General features: G+C 44.3%; 1 protein-coding gene across 12 annotated transcripts in view; it reads right to left on the bottom strand.

Annotated features, from left to right (window-relative positions):
- The window catches only part of LOC149304565 (ryanodine receptor 1-like), a 105,737-nt gene that overhangs the window by 24,655 nt on the left and 60,713 nt on the right, over positions 1 to 20,369 (bottom strand). For 9 of the 12 annotated variants that reach the window (XM_089479467.1, XM_089479474.1, XM_089479468.1 and 6 more), the window contains 24 exons: positions 20,087 to 20,154; positions 19,798 to 19,919; positions 18,827 to 18,876; positions 18,046 to 18,106; positions 17,307 to 17,545; positions 16,811 to 16,892; positions 16,342 to 16,472; positions 15,501 to 15,815; positions 14,692 to 14,932; positions 13,973 to 14,060; positions 13,494 to 13,586; positions 9,497 to 9,667; positions 9,117 to 9,176; positions 7,751 to 7,888; positions 7,345 to 7,457; positions 7,002 to 7,098; positions 6,752 to 6,858; positions 6,534 to 6,585; positions 6,064 to 6,132; positions 5,410 to 5,509; positions 4,956 to 5,035; positions 4,136 to 4,212; positions 3,616 to 3,689; positions 2,785 to 2,802 (listed from right to left, as the gene is read on the bottom strand). In XM_089479467.1, the coding sequence (XP_089335593.1) occupies positions 2,785 to 2,802; positions 3,616 to 3,689; positions 4,136 to 4,212; positions 4,956 to 5,035; positions 5,410 to 5,509; positions 6,064 to 6,132; positions 6,534 to 6,585; positions 6,752 to 6,858; positions 7,002 to 7,098; positions 7,345 to 7,457; positions 7,751 to 7,888; positions 9,117 to 9,176; positions 9,497 to 9,667; positions 13,494 to 13,586; positions 13,973 to 14,060; positions 14,692 to 14,932; positions 15,501 to 15,815; positions 16,342 to 16,472; positions 16,811 to 16,892; positions 17,307 to 17,545; positions 18,046 to 18,106; positions 18,827 to 18,876; positions 19,798 to 19,919; positions 20,087 to 20,154 (2,646 nt within the window). The remainder of the gene's footprint in view (positions 1 to 2,784; positions 2,803 to 3,615; positions 3,690 to 4,135; positions 4,213 to 4,955; positions 5,036 to 5,409; positions 5,510 to 6,063; positions 6,133 to 6,533; positions 6,586 to 6,751; positions 6,859 to 7,001; positions 7,099 to 7,344; positions 7,458 to 7,750; positions 7,889 to 9,116; positions 9,177 to 9,496; positions 9,668 to 13,493; positions 13,587 to 13,972; positions 14,061 to 14,691; positions 14,933 to 15,500; positions 15,816 to 16,341; positions 16,473 to 16,810; positions 16,893 to 17,306; positions 17,546 to 18,045; positions 18,107 to 18,826; positions 18,877 to 19,797; positions 19,920 to 20,086; positions 20,155 to 20,369) is intronic. The other 3 variants (XM_089479471.1, XM_089479476.1, XM_089479478.1) reach the window with 1 other exon arrangement.

Raw genomic sequence — 20,369 nt, 5'->3', positions numbered from 1 at the left:
AGGTTTTTACAGATTTAACAAACAAGTATAACCTAACCACAGTTGCCCATGCACCACTAACCTCCCAATTACACTATTGTAATCCACTCTATGTGGAGCTACCCTTGAAGAGGACTTGGAAGCTGCAGCTCAGTTGCTGACTGGAGTATCATATTTGTTGTTGGTGTATGCCTTTGAGTCATTTCTGACTTGTGGCAACCCTAAGGCAAACCTGTCATGGGGTTTTCTTGGCAAGGTTTGTTCAGAGGAGGTATATCACATAGACAACATGTCGTGTCAGTCTTAATAGAAATGCACTACTGACTGGTGCCAACACATTTTAGGTGACAAGTTAAAACTTGGTTGTTCATCAAAGCCTTTGGGCCTCATTGATTCAACCCAAAAACTGTTGTATATAGTTTTTAAAACTTAAATTTTAAAAAAACTGTTTTTAATGCATTGTATTATTTACTATGTTCTTCTTATTTAAATGATATTACTGCTTTTCAACCCATTTAACCTGATATTATTGGTAAGCTGTCCTGAGATCTCTTGCTAAAGGGTGAGGTATAAATATTTTATACTAACTAACTAACTAACTAACTAATATTAGCATTGTGCCACTATACAGGTAACAGAATGCTTACTTCTTACTACATTCCCTTCAATTTTTGAGACAAGAAAGGTTGTTACTGGGCCAAGCATTAAAGTAAGAGTACCACACTTTTACTCTGCGGCATTGCTATACCAGATAGCCACTGCTCAGTTATCGCACTTATATATAATGCTCAGCTATATGGAAGTGCTACATGCACTGTTTCAAGAGGTGAAAACACCAGAATGTGCCCACATCGCCACAAAGAATGCAACATTTTTATAGCAAATTATTACAAAAAGGCCACGTTGTTACTCAAGAACTCCTTGCAACAGCACAGCTACATGGTTACACTTAGACCCTTAATTGTTATAATTTCACATCGTTACTACACAGATAATAAAGGACGGAGGTCACAATTTGTTGAATTAATTCTGCTTGGATGGGCGTCAAATGGCATATCTACACTTGAGCCTATGGAGACTTGGCTGAGGCTATACAGGGGATACGTACTTAATGTGGGAGTGGGAGTGCATGTGTTTGTGCATAGAAGTGTGACCTGCATCTTATTACTACCTCAAACAGGCAGAAGTCCAGCAAGGTGACTTCTAGGAGGTCTCTACGAAGTGAAGGAATGTGGGACAGGGCACAATTTACAAGAGCACAGGTCTGGAGACCACAATTAAAGCATTTGGGTGGGTGAACAGTATGCAGTTAGTGTGCTCAGCACCAATTCCGCATCGCTTGAGGATGGGACAGTAAGGTACGGCTCTGGGGAGGGCTTTTAAAGAAAAGCTGAAGGTCATGCGCCAAATGGAGTTGAGGACTCCGACCCCACCAACCCCCCCCCCCCAAAACTGATCAGAACCCCCTCCAACCAGCCAAGTGGAATGGGGTCTAGTGGGGCGTTTGCTGTCAGTGTAATGGAGCACATGGTCACCTTATCCCACACTATTAAATATTCCTCAGGCCCTCATTCCAAGCATGCCACACACCAGATCAAAACAATGCCAGCCTGACAGTTTGCAGAGATATAGTTGCAATTGAAAAGGAATGGGCCGACCTAGTCACAACAGGGCTACAGCAATCTCTGGCCATGAAAGCCAAACAGAACTCCTTAGGTAAAACTGGGAAGGTGGGCTAGTTATCATTTCCCAATCTTGGGTTGCCAAATGTTGTCAGACGACAGTTACCATGATCCTCGACCCCTTGGTTTGACTGGTTGGAGCGTGTTGAAATCTAACATCTGCAGGCCCAACTTAGTCTATAGATAGTGGTGAGATATTGGTTTTCTGCTTCTGCTTGTTGAACAGAGTACTATATATACTTATGTATAAGTCTAGAAATTTTAGTCTAAAAACTGACCCAAGAAACCTGGATTGACTTATACATGGATCATTGTAAGTCCTATATTTTAACTCTTATAAAAACGGAGCCATCCTCAGATGAAAGGCAAGAACATAATCTCTTTGGGAAGCACTGGCTTAATCTCAGCTCTCTCATCCATCCATCTTTTAGGATGAACAGAAACAGTTGCGCCTGCTGGAATTTTGTAAGTTCTTTGGCATTGTTTTCCTTTCCTTCATCTTTTAGATTCCTTATTACACGCCCCTAGGTTTTACCCTCGATTTACATACAGGTCATATAAAAATACTTCATTTTGGCCCCAAAACCTGCCCTTGACTTATACATAAGGTCGACTTATAGTCAAGTGTATATGGTAGTACTTCTTGTCTGGTTGAAATTCCAACTAATCTTACAGGCTCTACTCATGTGATGGATAGAGCTTTCCTAGGATTAGGCGGGGATTAAAATCACATCGCAGAACTCCTTGCTAGTTTCAAATATTGCAGTGCATTCAGTTCTAGCAGATCAAGGTACCTGGAGTGAAATGTTATTGGGTGCGTTTCCAGAAATACCAACATCCCTCCTAGCCCTAGTTCTTACTGCAGCAATTCCAATTCTTGGCATTCACCTGAATTCCCCAATGCATGATCTTACAGCCTCTCAAAATACACAGCACTGGATTTGCAGTGCATCCTCAAAGCCTGGTGGGATACCAGATTCTAAGCTTACAATGGAGGGGGTTCTGATCAGTTTTCAGTCTTAAGGCTCGCTGGGTTAGAAAGAGGAATCAAACTAAATACAGGCTGAGAAACTGACCATTAAGAGAAAAAATGAAGCTAAACAAAAGCAAACAGATTATTTACCATTTTCACGACTGATGACTGAGGGAAGGGCATCAGTGAGACCAAGGGAGGAAAGGGAAGGGAGGGAAGAGAAGGAGGGGGAAGAGAGGAGGTGAGTGCAACACATCACAGCAAAGAAGGAAAAGGAGATGATTAAAAACAAAAGAACAGGAAAAGAAAAAGAAACCCAGCACGTAGTAAAACAACATTAATTCGGAATGGAAAAACGGATGAGACCAGAAAATCCGAGGCAAAAGGAGTCGGATAGGTTGGGAGGATGAGAATCCATTATTGGTTTTAGGAGTATCAATTAATCCATGTCTCCAGGAGGAAGCTGTGAACACAAAGAGAATATGCGGAGCACGGAGGTAGGGGGAAGGAGGCTAAGGTAGGCAGTCTGACCTAGGCCAGGACTGTGATGGGAGAAGGCCTGTTTCCCAGCATTCATGTACAACAAAACCCCTCTTTCACTCCTTCCCAGAGACTGGGGGAGGAAAAGCCAAACTGTCCAACCCATTGTGGTCAGAAATGGAGGAAGAACCCAGGAAGCCAGGCTTCCAAACTGCCCCCAGGCTTCATGTATAATCCATAGACTGCTCTGTATCCAAAAGCAGAGAAGTTGGAAAGAGATCTGCACTAGCTAAACTGCGAAATGATCCAGATTACAGATATCTGGTAACTGGGGACAAGTGTCAGTGCCTCTGTAGGTGGCAAACAGACTGGTAAAAGTCTTTGGGGTATCGCTAAAATGGACGGGATGGGCTGAAGTAGAGGGGAGGAAAGCTGATAGGAACAAGATAGGCCTAGTATACTCCATCCCAGAGTCTCAAAATGGGGCAGAAAGCTACTTACTCGTTCCATCCTCTGTCACCATTCCCAGTCCTTCGGCTTTGTTTTGCCTCTCAAAGGCATTGAGATCCAGCACACTGTGAAGTGGAGAAGAAGATAGAGAAATAGGGCAAGGAGAGCAAAGGAAGACAACAGCAGAATTTGGTGCAGGAGAGAGGGACACTGGCAAAGAATAGAAGGGCAAAAGGCACTTGAGAAATTTAAAAGGGGAGCTTTGCAGACATCCAGTGGAGGTGGCCCCGAGTTCAGGGTAACCTGTGCCTGAGTCAGGTCTGGATGCAAGGCTAGAAAGCTCTGCTCCAAAGTGCCCTCTGGCTGCACAAATCAACTTGAGAAGTGGATGGTGTGTTTTGTCCCTGAAATTGGATGCCCCATCCATCATCTTGGGACTCCCTTGTGAGCCAGCAGATGAAAAACTCAGTAGTTCCTGACTGTCTACATAAGAGGCAGAGGTAGGACAGGAAAACAGGCAGCAGAAACATAGAAAGAAAAGGAAAAAGGACAAGATATTGCGGCTACACACCTGCATGTCTGCATTAGTGCTTGGATGCTCTGGAAGAATCCCACTTCACGTTTCTCCTTCAGATAATCCAGCATTTTCTGAAGACAGGAAGAAATGAATTAGTGGAAGATGAAGGCATGCATTTTCTCCTTGCTGCATTTCCCCTTTGATCCCTACCTTCCTGCACACTTCCCACCAATATCTACATTCTAGTCATACGAACAATATTATTCCGCCTTGTTGACTTTGGCACACCCATCCATCCCATTCTTTGTCACTCTATCATGTTTGCCTTCCATCGCTTATATCCCACTTTCCCCCAAAAATGGGACTCAAGGTGGCATAAAAAAAAATTAAGGCCAATCTACAGTTGGCACAAGCGACAGCTACATAGTGTGTCTAAATTATTAAAATGCAAGCAAACTATAGAATTACAACAATTTAAAACAAACTCATTAAGAAATACTTCAGCAAAACAGCACACTATTAGAAGCCACTGTGGTCAGTTCCTAAAAGCCTATCAGAGTACAAATGTTTTTACTGAGTGACAGGAAGATAGCAAGGAGAAAGCCATCCTAGCCTCCCTAAGGATGGAGTCCCAAAACGCAGGAGCAGCCACTAAGAAGGCCCTTATTATTATCAAACATGCCTGTGAAGATGGTGGGACTAAGTGAAAAGCTTTCCTTCATGGAAGGAGAAATATATATATCCTTTGGATCCATAAGCAAAAACTAGATATCAAAGGAATAAAAAATGAGTAAAGAGTAAAGAAAGAAAAAACAAGGAGTAAGGGACAGGGAACTTCCTAAGAATCCTTCCCTTCCCCTTCCTTCCTCCATACCTGCTGCACTTCCTCATTGCCGCCATTCAGGATGGAGATGCCCAGTTTCAGCGTGGAAGACACCATGGCACCAGGCTCCCCTAACAAGGTTTTAAAAAAGAAGAATTATGGCCCTAAACATCTTCTGTATTGAACTTGAACTGAGTACCTGGTACACATCCAGGTATCTTTGGAATGATTCAAGACATGCAGCTTTCGTTGGGCGCTGATACAAGCTTCCCACACCTGATACTCCTTTAGATACGCTCGCCTACAACCCTAATAATCTCATCCAGCACAAAACAAGGGCCATGCTGGCCAATGACGATGAAAACTTTAGTCTAGCAAATCTGGAGAGCACCAAGATGGGGAAAGCTAACTTAAAGGCTACATGAGAAGAGAATGTACAAACAGTGCTAGATCCATCATCTCTTGTAGGGTAAATGGTGGGGAGAGAAACAGGGTTGCCACTGACCTTTACAGGCGCTAATCATCTGCAGAACCATCTCGGCTGCCCCACGGTTGTGCAGTCGGGACTGTTGATACAGAAGTTTCTGTTTCTCCATTTCCTTCTCCTGCAAGGAGGCAAGGAAGCATGAGTTACTGGCTAAAAACCAATGGTACGCTACCTGGCTATGTGTCCCTCCAAGCAGGAAATGCTGGGAAGAGCCTCTTGCATTGCTTAACATTAAAAATTAAAATAGAAAGTAGACTTTGGATACTTTAGGTTTTTTTGGGTGGTGGTGGTAAATTTTTGGGCTCTGGAGAGTTCCAATGGCCAAAAACAATGCTCCTAGGCTTAATCTATTTACCCATCCCTGTTTTACATGGAGGGTCCAATTCAGATGTGGATTAAAGAAAAGAGACAGAGGAACACAATGGCAGAGAATGCTGCAACTCTGTTGAAGCAAACACTCTCCTTTCCTCATCTCCAAACAGGATTGTGTGTTCCCTAGGATAAACAATAGAACTGCCAAATGGTATGTACAGTTTCTAGTCATCTTGAAATTCAGGGCAAGTTTGAAAAGAAAACAAGCAGAAGTTGCTAGGCTTTATAGACAGAAAGAAAGGTTTGACGAAACATGAGAAGCAACTGTATACAGATGCTGTTCACAGAGGGATCACTTACTTCAAAAGGAACTTCAGCTTCTTCCCCTTCTTCGCCCTCATCACCTTCATCTTCATTTAAGTGGCAACTCTAGGGACCAAGGGACAAAATGAAAAGAGGGGTGAGCAGCAGTAGCATACATGCCAAGACATTTAAAACAAAATTCTAAAGGTTAATGAGTGGCAGCTTCTCCACTACATACAATCCTGACATTCAGATGGTATCAGAAGTCAATATAGAGCTGCAAACAGATTTACACAACAGAAAAAGAAAAAAGAAAGAGTGGCAACCCTACTATATAAAGTATCTACAACAACAACAACATTTATTTATAACACTCTTTCCACCAAAGCCTTCTAAATAGCACAGGTGTTGTCTGTGTGGTGAGGGTTTTAATCTGGGACTGCTCATATATCACAATGTTTTCTTCAAACTTGAGAGTGACCAGGCTAAAATGGATTTCTCAGGAATCAGCCACCATCTCAACTCACTTTTGCCATGATGTCAGCGTATGCCATGTACAGATAATCTTCCTCCAGTTTGCTAAAACAAAGCAGAGCAGGGTCAGGATCCAACTTTGTAAAGAATAAATCCAATTTCCACCTTCTTGGAGTGGGAAGAAAATTGCTAAAAATACCCATACTTTTGAGAATGAAATTAGCAAGGAACCGCATCCTTGCTCCAATCCATCCCTCTTCCCTTGACTCACGTCTTCTCTGTCAGGGCAGTCCTGCTGAAGTGCAGGATGAGCTGGTGCAATGGGTCTGGCTTCTTTTCCGCCTCTTCCTCCTCCTCCTCTTCTTCCTCTCCTGGTTTCTACATCCCATTCCCCATACAGGAAACAAAAAAGGCATCGCCACATTATACGTTATCATAGAACCAAAGGCAATGATAGCATTCAGTTTAGCATTAGACTGTTCAGACCATGCACCATTTTGCTCTTGTTCTCCAACACTCACAGACAGATCGTCAATCATCCTGTCTTCAAAAGGATGCTCTTCAGAAAGGATCCAGGACAGCTTGTAGCTCTCCAAGAACATATTGCAAGCCCGATGCCTAGAAAGCAGACCATCAGTTAGACCAGCCCTGTCCTGACTCCGCTGCTTTCTTCAGGAAAGATGGAGAGCAAGAGAAGGAGGGTGCTGTAATATCTACAACAGGGGATGGGGCAGCTAGTGATCATCACATCAACAAAACATTTGTGTAGCTACACACACTCTTTTCCACAATGAAGGCATGGGTCCAGACATGGATCAAGACAAATGCAAACTGGTGGCTTGGCAAACAAAGTCTCCTTCTTACCTGGGCAGGTTGTAGAGGGGTGTCATGCGGAAGCAGGCCACCACGGCACGCCGGCGTTGTTTGGAAAGCAGTTTATGCCACACAGCCTTCTTTGACTTGTATGGGTGCTCCGTCTGTGGGGCACAGGCAAGGTTCATGGGGAAGGGAAGGCAAAAGGTGCACCCCAATTTAGCTTCCCATGAAAAGTCCCTCTCTCCCCTTCTCCACACAATGCCTTTCGCTGAGCCCCACATTATTTAAAGGAAAAGAATGCAGGGAGGGGGTTAAAAGCATGGCAAACAAGGCGACCATCCTAGTGAGGATCCTGACCAGGAAGAGCCATTTAGAAGACCCAGTATATTTGTTGGATAATTTGGCCAGATTCTTCTGCCTGCTAGCCCAGCTTGCTAGCTTTATCTGCCCTTACCAGCTCCAGGTGATAAAGCACAGCTGAGACCTCCTGAACCCGTTTGACAATCTTCTCTGGATTGTTACAGTCCTCGGCTTTGCCAGACATCTCCTTATAGAGGGCCATCTGCCAGCGCATGGATGAAGAATTCTCACACTGCAAAGCAAGAGCAAGCATCAGTGTAGCTGAGAAACTTAGGAAACATTTGCCCTTCCTTTAGAGCGAGAGGGGCTTGTCCAACCTCCCATTCCCTTTGGCATCATGGTACACACACGATGAACACAAAGGACTCATGCAAGGGCAGGAAAGGTGATGCCATCTCATGGACACTGAAAGTAAAGACATTTTTTCTCAGTAGATCTGCCAGGGTAAGTGTGTTGTGGACAAAGGAAGTACCCATTCAGAGCAAGCGTGGGCAAATCTTGCGAGTCCAGAAGCCAACTTTGCCTTTCTATGGAACCACAGTGCAATGCACTCTAACTAAAAAATCCACACACACATCCAAAGGTGAAAGTGATGAAATTAACTTCTGGATGGAAGGAATACCACTCTCCTTTCCCACACAGACTAATGCCAGGGTCTGCAGCTTGTTTAGAAGAGTCATCATTCCTAGAGAGTGTTGAAGGATTGCAAAACTGGTGAGGGCTGCTTGTGCTCCACTCCTGACTCAGAAGCCGGACAGAGGAGACCACAGACCTCCAAAGTGAGAACCTCTGTGATTGTAGTATTTACAGTGGTAGATTAGGACTTTCAGTTAAGACTTCCAAAAACTCTCATGAGGCTACCCTCTGTCCTCTGCCCAGCTCCACTAGTTTGCCTACCCCTTTCCCTTTGACAAGAGTCCTACCAACCAAGATGCTTTATCCTGAGAGAAGAGGGGCTCAAACCATTTTGACTTACCCCACAGAGTGATTGTTGTGTGGCTAAAAGTGGGGAGAGGAGAGTCACATACGCCACTTTTTGCTCATTGGACCAAAGGCTGTGTATAAATATCACTCATAATAAATAAGTGGATCCTAGCAGTATGTGGGCAATTCCTCAGCCAGATACAGGGAAATCATTCTATTTAGAGCCTGTGCCATTTTCCCATCTGTCCACCAATATCTATTCCATCCTGTTACCACAGAAAATGCATTTAAATACATACTTTTGAAGTTATTTATCTAAAAATATGACATTTTAAATGCATTCTGACATAACACAATTGGGATTCTTTCCTAACACCTTTTTTTTGTTAACGTTCATTGGTCTTGGAAATCTAACAGATATCCACATTCTGATTTGCACATTAGCCCAGGAGGCAAGGACTAGCTCGGTTTGTATAGTAATTCATTCATGAGTACCAAACTAATTAAGTATCTCTTTACACACCATGAACACTCACCTTGCCCTGAAGGTGTAGGTTGTTGTTGAGGAATTCACGCACCTCCTCATCTGTATCTTTCTGCAGAGAAAAGAAGAGAAGAGACGAGAAGAGAAGAGAGAAAGCATTCTCATGCGTAAAGGAGAGTTGCAATCATTTGTCCGTTCCCCAGGTTTTGTATAGCTGTTTTCTCTATTCTAACAGGTTGAACACCACCTATACAGCTTAGTCACTGGAGGTAAGAGAAACAATGCAAGAAAATCCTGATCAACCCCGCTCCACCTTTTTCCCTTTGTCTCCACATTCACGACTGCAATGTGGCTCCTGAGATGAAATTAAATCTGGCTCTTGGACTGAAAGAGGGTTCCCCACCCATGGAAACCCTGCCCAAACCTCCTCACCAGGGCATAGCGTAGCTTGGCCAAGTTGATCAGCTCCTGGTCGGTGGGGGAGCACATATTCAGGCCAATGGGCAGCATCTTCTTCAGAGTGGCCACAATGAGAGAGGTCTGGACAGAGTAGCGGTCCCCACGGCGTTTCTTCTTCGTCCGCTCCTGGTCTGAGCCGCCCGACTGGAAAATGGATTTTAGGAGAGAAAAATGGACATCAGTAAAGGGAAGGGAGGGAGGTTTACTTACTTGGGTCGTTCCACAGCATGCCAAAAGATCGGCTGGGCAGAAGCTTAATGGCCAAGCGCCACCCTGACTTAGGGATTCAGTGACATGAGGGAAAGGGAAGGGTATACTTGAGGCTCTTCTTTGGAAAGAATATGGGAGAGGGCACCTTTGAAGGAAAGAAGAGGGTGAATAGCCCACAGTGGCATCCAACTGCTGGATCCCATCCCCAGGGAGGTGCCTTATGAAGTTGAGATGTGTTGTTCCAAATACAGTATTTTATTTATTGGATTTGTATCCTGCCTTTCCCCAAAAATGGGACTCAGATGCATTAAATAGTAAAGAAATACAATTAAAACAGGATGAATAAAAAAAAGCATTACAATTTTAAAACAATTTGAGAAGACACGAATGAAAGAAGGTCTTTAATACACATGTAGTGAGTGCATTAAAGAAGGTCTTAGTTTTTTAATACATACACAGACACAAAGAGTCTTTCAATGGGAAGGAAAAGGTCTGTCCATTGTCACTTCTGAGATAATTCTGCTAGAAGTACACAGATCAACAAAACCCATCAGCATGCACCAGCTACTTGATCCGTAAACCAAAAAGTAAATACTTGTACCAGACTTCAGAAGCAACAATACACATGTTTTTTCCTATAAAGGTTTCTCTCTGCAGAGAAGGTAACAGTCTCTGGAAATGAAAAGCAGGCTCTGGGGAAAGGAAGAAGAAAAGGCAAACGGTGAAATGGGTGAAGGTGGAGGTGGCGTTCTGGGAACATGGATGTGGAGGATGAAAAAAGGGACATGTGTAGTGGTGGGAGGAATTAAGTTTTTGAGGGATCTATGTAAGAACAGGGGTGGAATGAGATGGTAGAAATCAGCAGGTCTCAGGCAGTGCTTGGAAAACCTACTTTATTAGATCACAATTCTCTGAATGGCCATACTGACGGGAGGATTCTGAGAACTGTAATTCAAAACCACAATTTTTCCAAGCCTTAGTGTCAGGATTATTAAAAAACAGTCTAATCTCAGGAAAAGAGATATACAACAACATGCCTGGAGTCTATCTGAAATCTCAGAGAAGGCAGGGCTAGAAAACAGTTTGCAGGTTTCTTGGACACAAACATCATTCTCCGATGCCTATGTGAGCAGGCACCTGGGATTCTTCCAGCCACATGAAAGGGAATGAAACATGAAACCTCATCAGGAGGGACAGACTTGGATGGACATAAATTGGAGTTTCCCTCCCTTGTCCCCATTTCCTCCCTATAAAAAACAAACAACAATAAAACCACAACCAAGACACTATCTGTTCGGCACTGCCTAGGCTCTCCTACAGTCAGCCTTGCAAAAGAGCCTTTCTAACCTCTACGACAGAACTGCACACGAGACACACAGCGCCGTTGGTAGCCAAGGCACATAATCGGCCACATGTGGCATCGCGGGCACCTCTTCCCTCCCTCCCATACGGTGGTAGGGCAGTAGGTGGCAAAAGATGTCACAATGGCTGGATTATGGGGCTCCGGGATCTGCAGGGAAGGGGAGGGAATGGGATGGCAAATAGAGGAAGACAAGGTGGGTCCATATTACAAGGAGGAGGTCTCTAATGCATGCTGTGGGAGGAATGGGATTTTACAAACCAAACAAAAATGGTCAGCTTTCAGGGAGGGGACACCAGAAATCTAGGTTTTCAAGGCAGCCCAGTCAGATAAGGGAAATGTAGTGTTGCCAGGTTTACAAAATATCAACAAGGGACCATTAAAATTCATGATATGCAGGGTTGACAATCAGGAAGAAGCTATTCATTAACAGTGTCGTGTTCCACCTAAATAGCAAATGATAAGTATTGATTTCCGTTAAACTGGCCATGCATTCGTGAAATTAACATATCATCCATGTTCATAAAGTTCACAAGGGATACATTTCTGGCTTTATGAAGGGCTCACATCCCCAAATATGGGATTTTCAGGTATCTTGTTCAGTGTATCTAAAAAGAAAAGTTTTCCAGCTGTCAAATAAGAGACATCTGTTATAATAAAGGACACTTGTCAGCCCTACAAGGCACAAGCTTTGTGACCTTCAAATAAGGGATTTCCCTTATAAAAAGGGATACCTGCCAGCCCTATAGGGACAAGCTTTCTAGTCCTCAAATAAGGGATATCCATTATAATAAGGGACACCTACAGCCCTAAGAGGGACAAGCTACCCAATCCTCAAATAGGGGACATTCCTTATAATAAGGGACACCTGGCAACCTCGGGTGTATGACATGACATGGCATGCCAGAGTAACTCCAAAAAAGCAAGGCTGCCACCTACAACATGGAGTCTTGCCTAGGTGCATAATGGAAGATTAACCCTGCCAACGGGGCACTTGATAGCTTATAGGTGCCAACCCATCGGATGCATGATGCGTTGCTGCCAGAGCTGCGGAAAGCCACTGCGCTCTCGCCATCGTTCATGCAGCCACATCCCCTTCCCTCTCCCCCAGCCCCTGTAGGTTTCCCATTGCTCTGCTGCAAGGAGAGAGGGGAGGGTTGTGGCAGAAATGCGCACTGCGCCATGCTGTCTCCACGTGGTCCAAAGAACAGCAACAAAAAAGGGGCAGCGGAACAGCCATTGTTTCTCTAACCTGGCCTTCTCCAGACTAAACTCACACATGGCGCAGGGGAGAAGAGGGAGACAAGACAGAAGAGGAGAAACAGAAGGTTAGATGGAGCTGCAAACCCAGCATGGATGCAGAAAAAGAACTTGTTGCCCAGAACTTGGTGGATCGAAGATGGTATAAAGATCCCTACCACTGACTTCTTTCTTCTATCCCCCTTCCCATCTGACCAACGAAGAGAAAGAAAAGCTGCTCATAGAAAGAGGCCCAAGCTTGAACATCGGAATCCAGTTGTCACAGAATCTTGTTCTTCCCATACTCTCCAAGGAGACAACCAAGTTTCTAGTTCTCATTGTTTGTAAGAGGAGTTAAAAAAAACAACTAACAAAAAAAAACCCCACGTAGGCAGTCATTGGAAGCCTCTTCAGCTGGCATTAAGAAGAGTAAGCAGTTTTGCCCCAACTCACTCTTTGCTTCTTTATCCCATTATTCCCTCCCCACTCCCTCCATCTCTACCATCACCAGTCCTGGCCCAATATTTCTGAATGCTGCAAAGAGATTAAAAAACAAAGAATTATGCACATGTCGTGTGGGATGGGGGAATACAGCCAAGGATGGTCCAAAGAGCAGGCCTGTCCTATTCCCAGTTGGTTAGTTGAAATCCAAGGTTCAAAAGGATGTTAGCCTACCTTTGGGACAGAAAAGCCACCCCAGAAGAAAAGGGACAGTGCTAATAATGTTCTTAGCAAATACAATAGGATTTTTTTCACACAAAGCACTTCACAAACAATACCTAAGTAACCCATACAACTGTTTAGGGTAGGCCAGTATTACTGTAGTTCTGTTAGATATTAGGAAGAGTGGAGTCATGTTAGATATTAGGAAGAGTGGAGACTGAGTAACAAGGGCTTGTCTAAGGGCACCCTGAGGGTTTCCACTTGTGCTGAGATTTGAACTAAGGACTTCCTACCCCTTGAGTCCATACACTTACTCACAGTACCGTGTCAGTTCCCAAGGGCCAACATGGTGCAGAACTCAAGCCTAGTGGCTATCAGTTCAAAGATTCTTTTAGTTCGGAGGGATATTCTGGCTCCTGACAAGGAAGACGTGTGCCCTTTGCCCAACCCATCCCTGGCTAAAGAGGGTTCACACTCACTCTCTGCCACTCCTCTTACCTTGGACATTTTGCTCTTGCTATCAGCTGTTAGGAAGGACATGTTGTTGATTTCATTCTGCACCACGAAGTTTTGTTCTTCTCTTTTGAAGTTCTGGAGGATGGAAGGAAAAAACAGAGTGAGTTCCAGCTATATTCTGTGTGGCAGCAAAGTGGCAGATCCCATTAGAGAGGAACCAGATACACCTTATCTATACAGAAGGCAAGGCACTCTGACCTCTTCTTGGAGCCTCAAGTAAGTGAAGGATGTCCTCCTTCCTAGCAAGCTCCAATTCTTCAGAAATCACTCATTCAAGGAAGAGAGAATGACTGACTGACAATGGCCAACCACACTCTAAAACCCCAAAAAGGTGGATCCCAGGATCTCTTATGACACTCCTGGGCAACCCCTCAAGGGATTCCATGTTCAAACCTGCAAGATACTTTGCTTCCTCACCAGAACCCACCTAACCGCCACTCTCCACCAAAAAGCTCACTCACGTGTGACTTGGACCAGTAAATGAACACCTCCCCAACCATCCGAAACAGCTCCTCAGCATCCGAGTTTGGTTCCGTCAACCAATTGGCCCTGCAGATCCAAAGGGAGACTGTAAGTAGATATCTACTCTTCTATAGGAATACTTCATGGCCATAGACTGGAAAAGTTACTTTGGTGCACTACTATTCCCAGAATCTCTGTCAGTATATTCTGGGGTATATTAATACATGTTAACACTAATTTTAAAAAATTGTTTTTATCCCTGATCTCCTCCTGATAGCAGTACAGAGTTACTTTTCAACTAAGTTACAGAGCCATAATTACAAAATAAAAGATGTCAAAAGGGTTACAGTTAGCCATAAAGACTTGAATGCCTTTGGAAAAATCAACATTACTCCTGCTTCCCGCCCCCATATATTCAACAAAATGATTCCAAGTTAGAGCCACTTGCCATACCTTATTAGTATACCAGGTCATCACAGATATCCCCTTTAAATCCTTCCAAAACAAAGTAATGCCTACTTTGGCAGCTACTACTAAATAAGCAGTTAAGAGTTGTGAGAAGCCTTTGCACTGCCTCCTTAAAAAAAATATGAGAAACCCAGTTCTAGGGTCTTTGTAATACATTAGTGGTAAGGAATAAGACATATTATTTCATATAACTAAATTGCAAGTATGTATTAAAGATGCATGTGTAAAAATACACACACTCCTACAGTACCTGTTGTTGTCAACATATCGGATGAGCAGTGGGTATAGGGCATAGAGGTCCCGACAAAGCACCGAGAACTCATCCCGAATGAGTAGCTCAGCATCCTCAGACTCTGTCTTAGCTTCCAAGCGCAACTGGTCCTCCTCAGCTACCACCTTCCCTGAGCGCTTCTTCAGTTTCTCCATGGTGGGAATGAAGTGGGAGCGAAGCAGTTCTGGTTTTGCTTTGCTGACAATGGGCTGTGCAAAGACTGCATGGGAAAGGATTAAGAGGAAAAGGCTCTTAGTCAAGAAACAAATCAGTTCTCCCTCCACCACTGCCAACCTGCAACTCCTCAGACTCTTGGGCATCGATCAGGAACTCCCAGACAGGTTGTTTACATGGAATCATGGGTGTCTAATGCCAAAATTGGTAAACCTAAATGTATTCCCCACTCTTGGCACCTATGGCCCTGATGCTCATTCCTTGGAATCAGGAATGGCTTCCCAGGCCTACGCGGGCTGTGATCCCACATCCCCTCAGCATAATGTAAATATCCACATATGGGGATGTGTCATGTCAGCACTATGCAAATTCTACACAGTATAGCAACACCGCACAACACATAACAATGACTTGGAGCCACTGTGCAATGCAACGTTGTGGTATGTGAAACTCTGCTTCTGCAAAATGTGTCCACTGCACAATGGACTATTTCACTTTGAATGCATAGTGCAACTTACACACATGTATGTCACTAACAGGATGGAACTGATTCTTCCTTCAAAGAACGAAGCTCCTCCAAATGCACACTCACCCCGATCTTGGACCCTTCATACCTGCCAACCGCTTCATCCAGGAAGCTTCATCTATACCCAGGTTGTTGACAATGATCTTCAGGATGTTGCCCAGCAAGGTGTTGAGTTGGTCAGACGTCACATCAGTGCACCAGGGACCCTGGGGGTTGTTTTCAGGGCCCCGCTCCCACCAGCGAGGTAAGTAGTTGCAGAGCATTGGCAAGGTGATCTCAATCACGTGGGGCATCTCAGTGTAGCGGGCTCCAGACTCAGCCAGCCCACTGATTTCCTTCATGAGCCTCTCCAGGACGGGGATATCTGGACACATCTCCTCCACACTGTTTGGTAGGCCCAAGACTGGGGAGATGGAAGGGAAGACATTAAATTTAGCTTTGGAGTCAAGGAGTGGCAAGCTTAAAGCAATGTTCCCCCAGTATCCTAAAGACATCAGATGCTGTCTGATCTTGAAAGCTAAGCAAGATCAACCCTGATTAGTATCTGGATGGGTGACTGTCGATGAATATCAAACATAATTATCAAAGGATTCATGTTTGTGTCTAGGGTGACTTTTTCATGTTTTCGTTTAACTCCTGCCCCTTCTGTCTAATCTTTCCTTCCCCATTGCTACTCCCATCTCTGACCCTCTGTGGAATAAGCAAATCTCAAATTTTGGGTAAGGAGGTAGGTGGGAATCAAAGACCATAGCCAAAAAATCGACAAAAATATTACATCATGTTTATGTTCAGAGCAAGTTTCCAAGCTCTGCTTCTGAGTGGGTCCACTTTCCAAGAGTCCAAGTAAGGATGCAAGAAAAAAGGAGGAAGCTTCACAGCAAAGGAGGCGGTTGTGGCCCATTCATCCTCTCCCCTCTTCCCACACTCACTGGCTCGCTCTCTGGGTGATTTGGTGGTGTAAACGGAGAAGGGGTTGTATTCGTTGATATGAGGCTCCAAGAAGGCCACGGGCATCGCTGCTGCCAGTCGTGCCAAACATTCCCCAAGTTGCGGGCGTTGCCTGAAGAAGGTGGACGAAACATACAAGGCGGTGACCACCCTGGCATGCTAGAGGAGCTGTGCTGACATGGCACCTAGGTATCACAATCTCTAGATAAATGCATGAATATTAATTTGATACTATTGAACACATCCTTACAGTGTTCAATGAGTTACCATTCATGCCTGTCATTTCAGTTGTGAAGCAATGCTCACTGTATAGCTAGGGGACATGCAGTGAGCTCTTTTTCCATATTATGTCTATATTCATTCTGACTTCAAGGGTAGCTTCATAGCACAGCTCTCATCCTTCCACTCCACAACTCTTTTGCTTTAAACACCCCATGTCTTTGTACTCACCTCTCCACATAAGGATTTTTTGTTGTGCCAAGGGAATAGATACTGCACAGAGTTCGGTAGCAGGAGACCTGGACATCATCCACTGTTGGGACACAAAAGAAGGAATCTTGTAGCATACATTTGCATACTGATTTTCTAGACTAATACAGCTATGGCTTTGAATTCTATTATAAAAGATAGGGTGACACTGTTCACATCCAGAAGCATGCACCTCCTCCTTTACATAGTCCTCAGGTGGTATGCATTTGGCATTGCTGCTTTGAACTTCAGCTCCCAGAATTCCAGACTGTTGGCCAAGATGACTGTGGCTTCTGGGTGCTGAAGTCCAAAACACTTGACAGACTAAAGTTTGAGAACCAGTGCTCTGAAACAACATGGCCTTACCTCCGTGGCACAGTTTCAAACCTGCTTGGGTTGCCAGTATCATCCAACATCAGGCCTAGCTACAACTTGAGACCCGACCCAACCCAATCCAGCCTTCCTCTTGGATGCTTACATATCACATCATCCCCGAACTGGTGCTGGGCGATGTGCTCAAAGATGGATGTAAGGACAGGCAGCAGTGCCACAGTGGTGTAAGTGATATTCTGGCCCACACCCTTGACCTGGGTGCGGGATTGTGACACTTTGCCCAGCTTGAGATTCTCCACCATCTTCTCAATGTCATCTGAGGCACCTTCAAAGAAAGAACGCAGCCCAGCCTTCACAATCTCAGGGCCTGATTTCATCACTGTCCTAATGGGTGAGATAAAGAGGAAGGATGTCCAGATCAGGTTTCTGCCTGTTTAACAAAGTGAGGTACATGGAGCCCAGAAAGAGAGGAGGCAGGGAGTAAACCTGAGGGCAGGCTAAATGGGAATGATCAGGTAGCAGGGATTAGGACTACCTAGACTCCAATGTAAAGGAGTCCCTGAGGAACTGACAGTTAGAAAGCTCTACATTATAGCCATCTTGTCATTTGCTTCACAAGTATTCTACATTTCCCTTGGTCTTTGATATATCCATTTTCATTCATATAATTGACTAACCAGCTCCACCACTAACTTCCAACTTCTCACTTTAAAAACTTTCCTAACAAAGCCACGGAAACTGGTATTCAGCTTTCCTTAGCCTGGATTTTGATTAGAATTTGGCTGTTCTCTCCTGAACAAGGAGATGGACTGGGCAATGGTCTCGCTCTCCTCTTCTGTGGGTGAGGAGGGATTATTTGGGCCAAAAAGAGCAAATCTACTCACCTGGCATCCAAAGAGCGAGCAAGGATATGGAGGCAGTTAACCACAGCAGCAGCATCTGTGCCTGGAGAGAGATAGATAATCTTTGCTTAGAACAGGAGTGGGCAACTATGGGATGCCAGGGGGGAAACATTAGCACCCCAAGGAGAACCTGGAGGGACACACCCCAATAGCACCCACTGGCAATTTCTTTTTTAAAATCTGTCTCCAAATCTTCCAGTGCTTTCTGGAGATGTGGGGCATTTTCTCCATATATTTAGGCCCAGGAAAGATTGTTTTTAAAAAGAAGTGACCAAAGTTATTTCCAAATTACTTCTGGTTTTGAAAAAAAGCCTCCCCAGGCTCTAAAATGGCCCAGCCAGGCAAAATATGGTGAAAATGCTCCCCAAGACTCTGGAGAGCATTTTGTAGGGAAACGTTTGGCTTTTAAAAATAAAATTGCAGGACTTTTTCTTTATACCCTTGGAAACCCCAGAGGCCACAAAAATGGCCCTGGGACACATGCGGCCCACTGGCCACACTTTGCTCATCCTTGGTTTAGAGTCTAGGTCAAGGAACACAGAATAAGGTTACAAGATACGATGCATACAGTATGGTGGCTAGAAGACAGCAAAGAGGGGAAGCAGGTAGCTCCATGTCTAAGGTGGCAGAGTTGGGATGCAGGATGGAGAAAAGGCTTGTAGGGTGCTTCACCCCGAAAGCCAGAGACAGGGAGCAGAAAGTAAGAGGTAAGGAACCGACATGCACACACCAAGAACAGAAGCAGAGGGAAGGTGCGTCTTACCAAAGAGAGAGACGCGGTGCCTGACCAGGGCTGCCAATTTGCAGAAAAGGCTGAAGGACAGAAAAGAAAGGCACAGAGAGAGAATGAAAGATGTCACTGGAAGCAGGAGGACACACTGTGGGACAAAGGGATTAGGTAGGAGCTGGGTGGAAAGGCCATCTGAGCCTCAGAAATGATACTGGAAAAGAAAAGGGTTATGCTAGTCTTTCCCAATCTGGTGCCCTTCAGATGTGCTGGAGTACAACTGCCAGAAGCCCCCAGCTATATATCTTGAGGGTACCAGGTTGACATAGTGCATCTTCTTTCATTCACATACATAAAAACCTATACATTTGGATAAGAAGAAAAAATTGCAGTCCACGTGAAGTGGAAATGGTTTCCAGAGAGGATGTGCAGAGTGCAAGAATGGGCTTGGAACATCTGGAAACCTGGATGAAAACCAGGCCTTTATTGGAGCAAGGGCTGCATTACAGCGTGCTCCACATGCAGGCCTTGAACATTCTCCCCTTCTTCTCCTAGAACTAATGCATCAGGTTTGTCTTTTCCTTCCATAATACATCTCACAATATCATCTACCACAAAAGTTGCAAATATCTACATGTCTGAATAGCAAAATACTCCAATCCTGCCACATTTTAAACTGGTTAAAAAAAGCTGATCTCAACATGTTTTCACATTTTGCATTTTGCATTTTGCAAGGAATCAAGTTTGTCCCTGAATACAGAATATTCAGATATTCAGGGAGAATATATAGAGCCACGAGTCATTCTTGTTCTCCAATGTGTATTTGTGTGCAACAAACACCTTGAATTCCACTGTGGGAGAAAGGATATAAATCCTGGAAACAAACAAATAAAATAAATATTTGCAAACACAGATTTGTTCCCATTTCTTTCTTGCAACATGTATTTTTAAGGTATACATCTAAGATGTATGTGCACAGCTCTTTGTGGGAAGCTCCTGGTTCTCACCTGGTTATCATCTCCTTCTCCTTGTTAGAAGCATGGCCCCCACTGCCTAGCACTTTGGCTGGTGTGGACAAGAAGTAGAGGCAGTGGTTGGTGAAGTATTGATTGATCAGTGGCAAAAGGATCTAAAAATGGAGAGAGAATTCGCTTTGATTCCTTGGGATACGGGAGAATCTAAACTGAAAGGTAATCTTCCAGAAGCTATACTTGACTTCTTTTTTATGCTAATGTTGTGCTAAGTATGTGCTAAGAAAAAAGAAACTGAGAAAGAAAAATGGAAGCTGAAACTGACCTTGGCAAAGAACTTGATCTCTTGCTCATGAGGGGATTTCTCTACCCGTCCGCTGCTCACCACAGCCTCTGAAGTAGAAGAGAGTCCCAAAGAGCACCATCAAGAAATGGGAAATGGGGGTTAATAACACAGTTATATGTCCTTCCTTTTACCCAGGTTGTACTGCCTGGGCACTTGAGAAGGGAAAAGTTTAAGCTTTGCCCAGGGAACAAAAGAGAATGAACTGAAACTTCCAATTACATTTGCCAGTGGAACCCAGGAGTCCTGCTCCCTGCTCTACCAC

This window comes from Sceloporus occidentalis, unplaced genomic scaffold (genome assembly GCF_023333645.1).
Source record: "Sceloporus occidentalis isolate IW3139 unplaced genomic scaffold, rSceOcc1.0.p SCAF_13, whole genome shotgun sequence".
NCBI classification, from domain to species: Eukaryota; Metazoa; Chordata; class Lepidosauria; order Squamata; family Phrynosomatidae; genus Sceloporus; species Sceloporus occidentalis.
The sequence above is the reverse complement of the archived record's forward strand: the minus strand, read 5'-3'. Positions and strand labels throughout refer to the sequence as shown.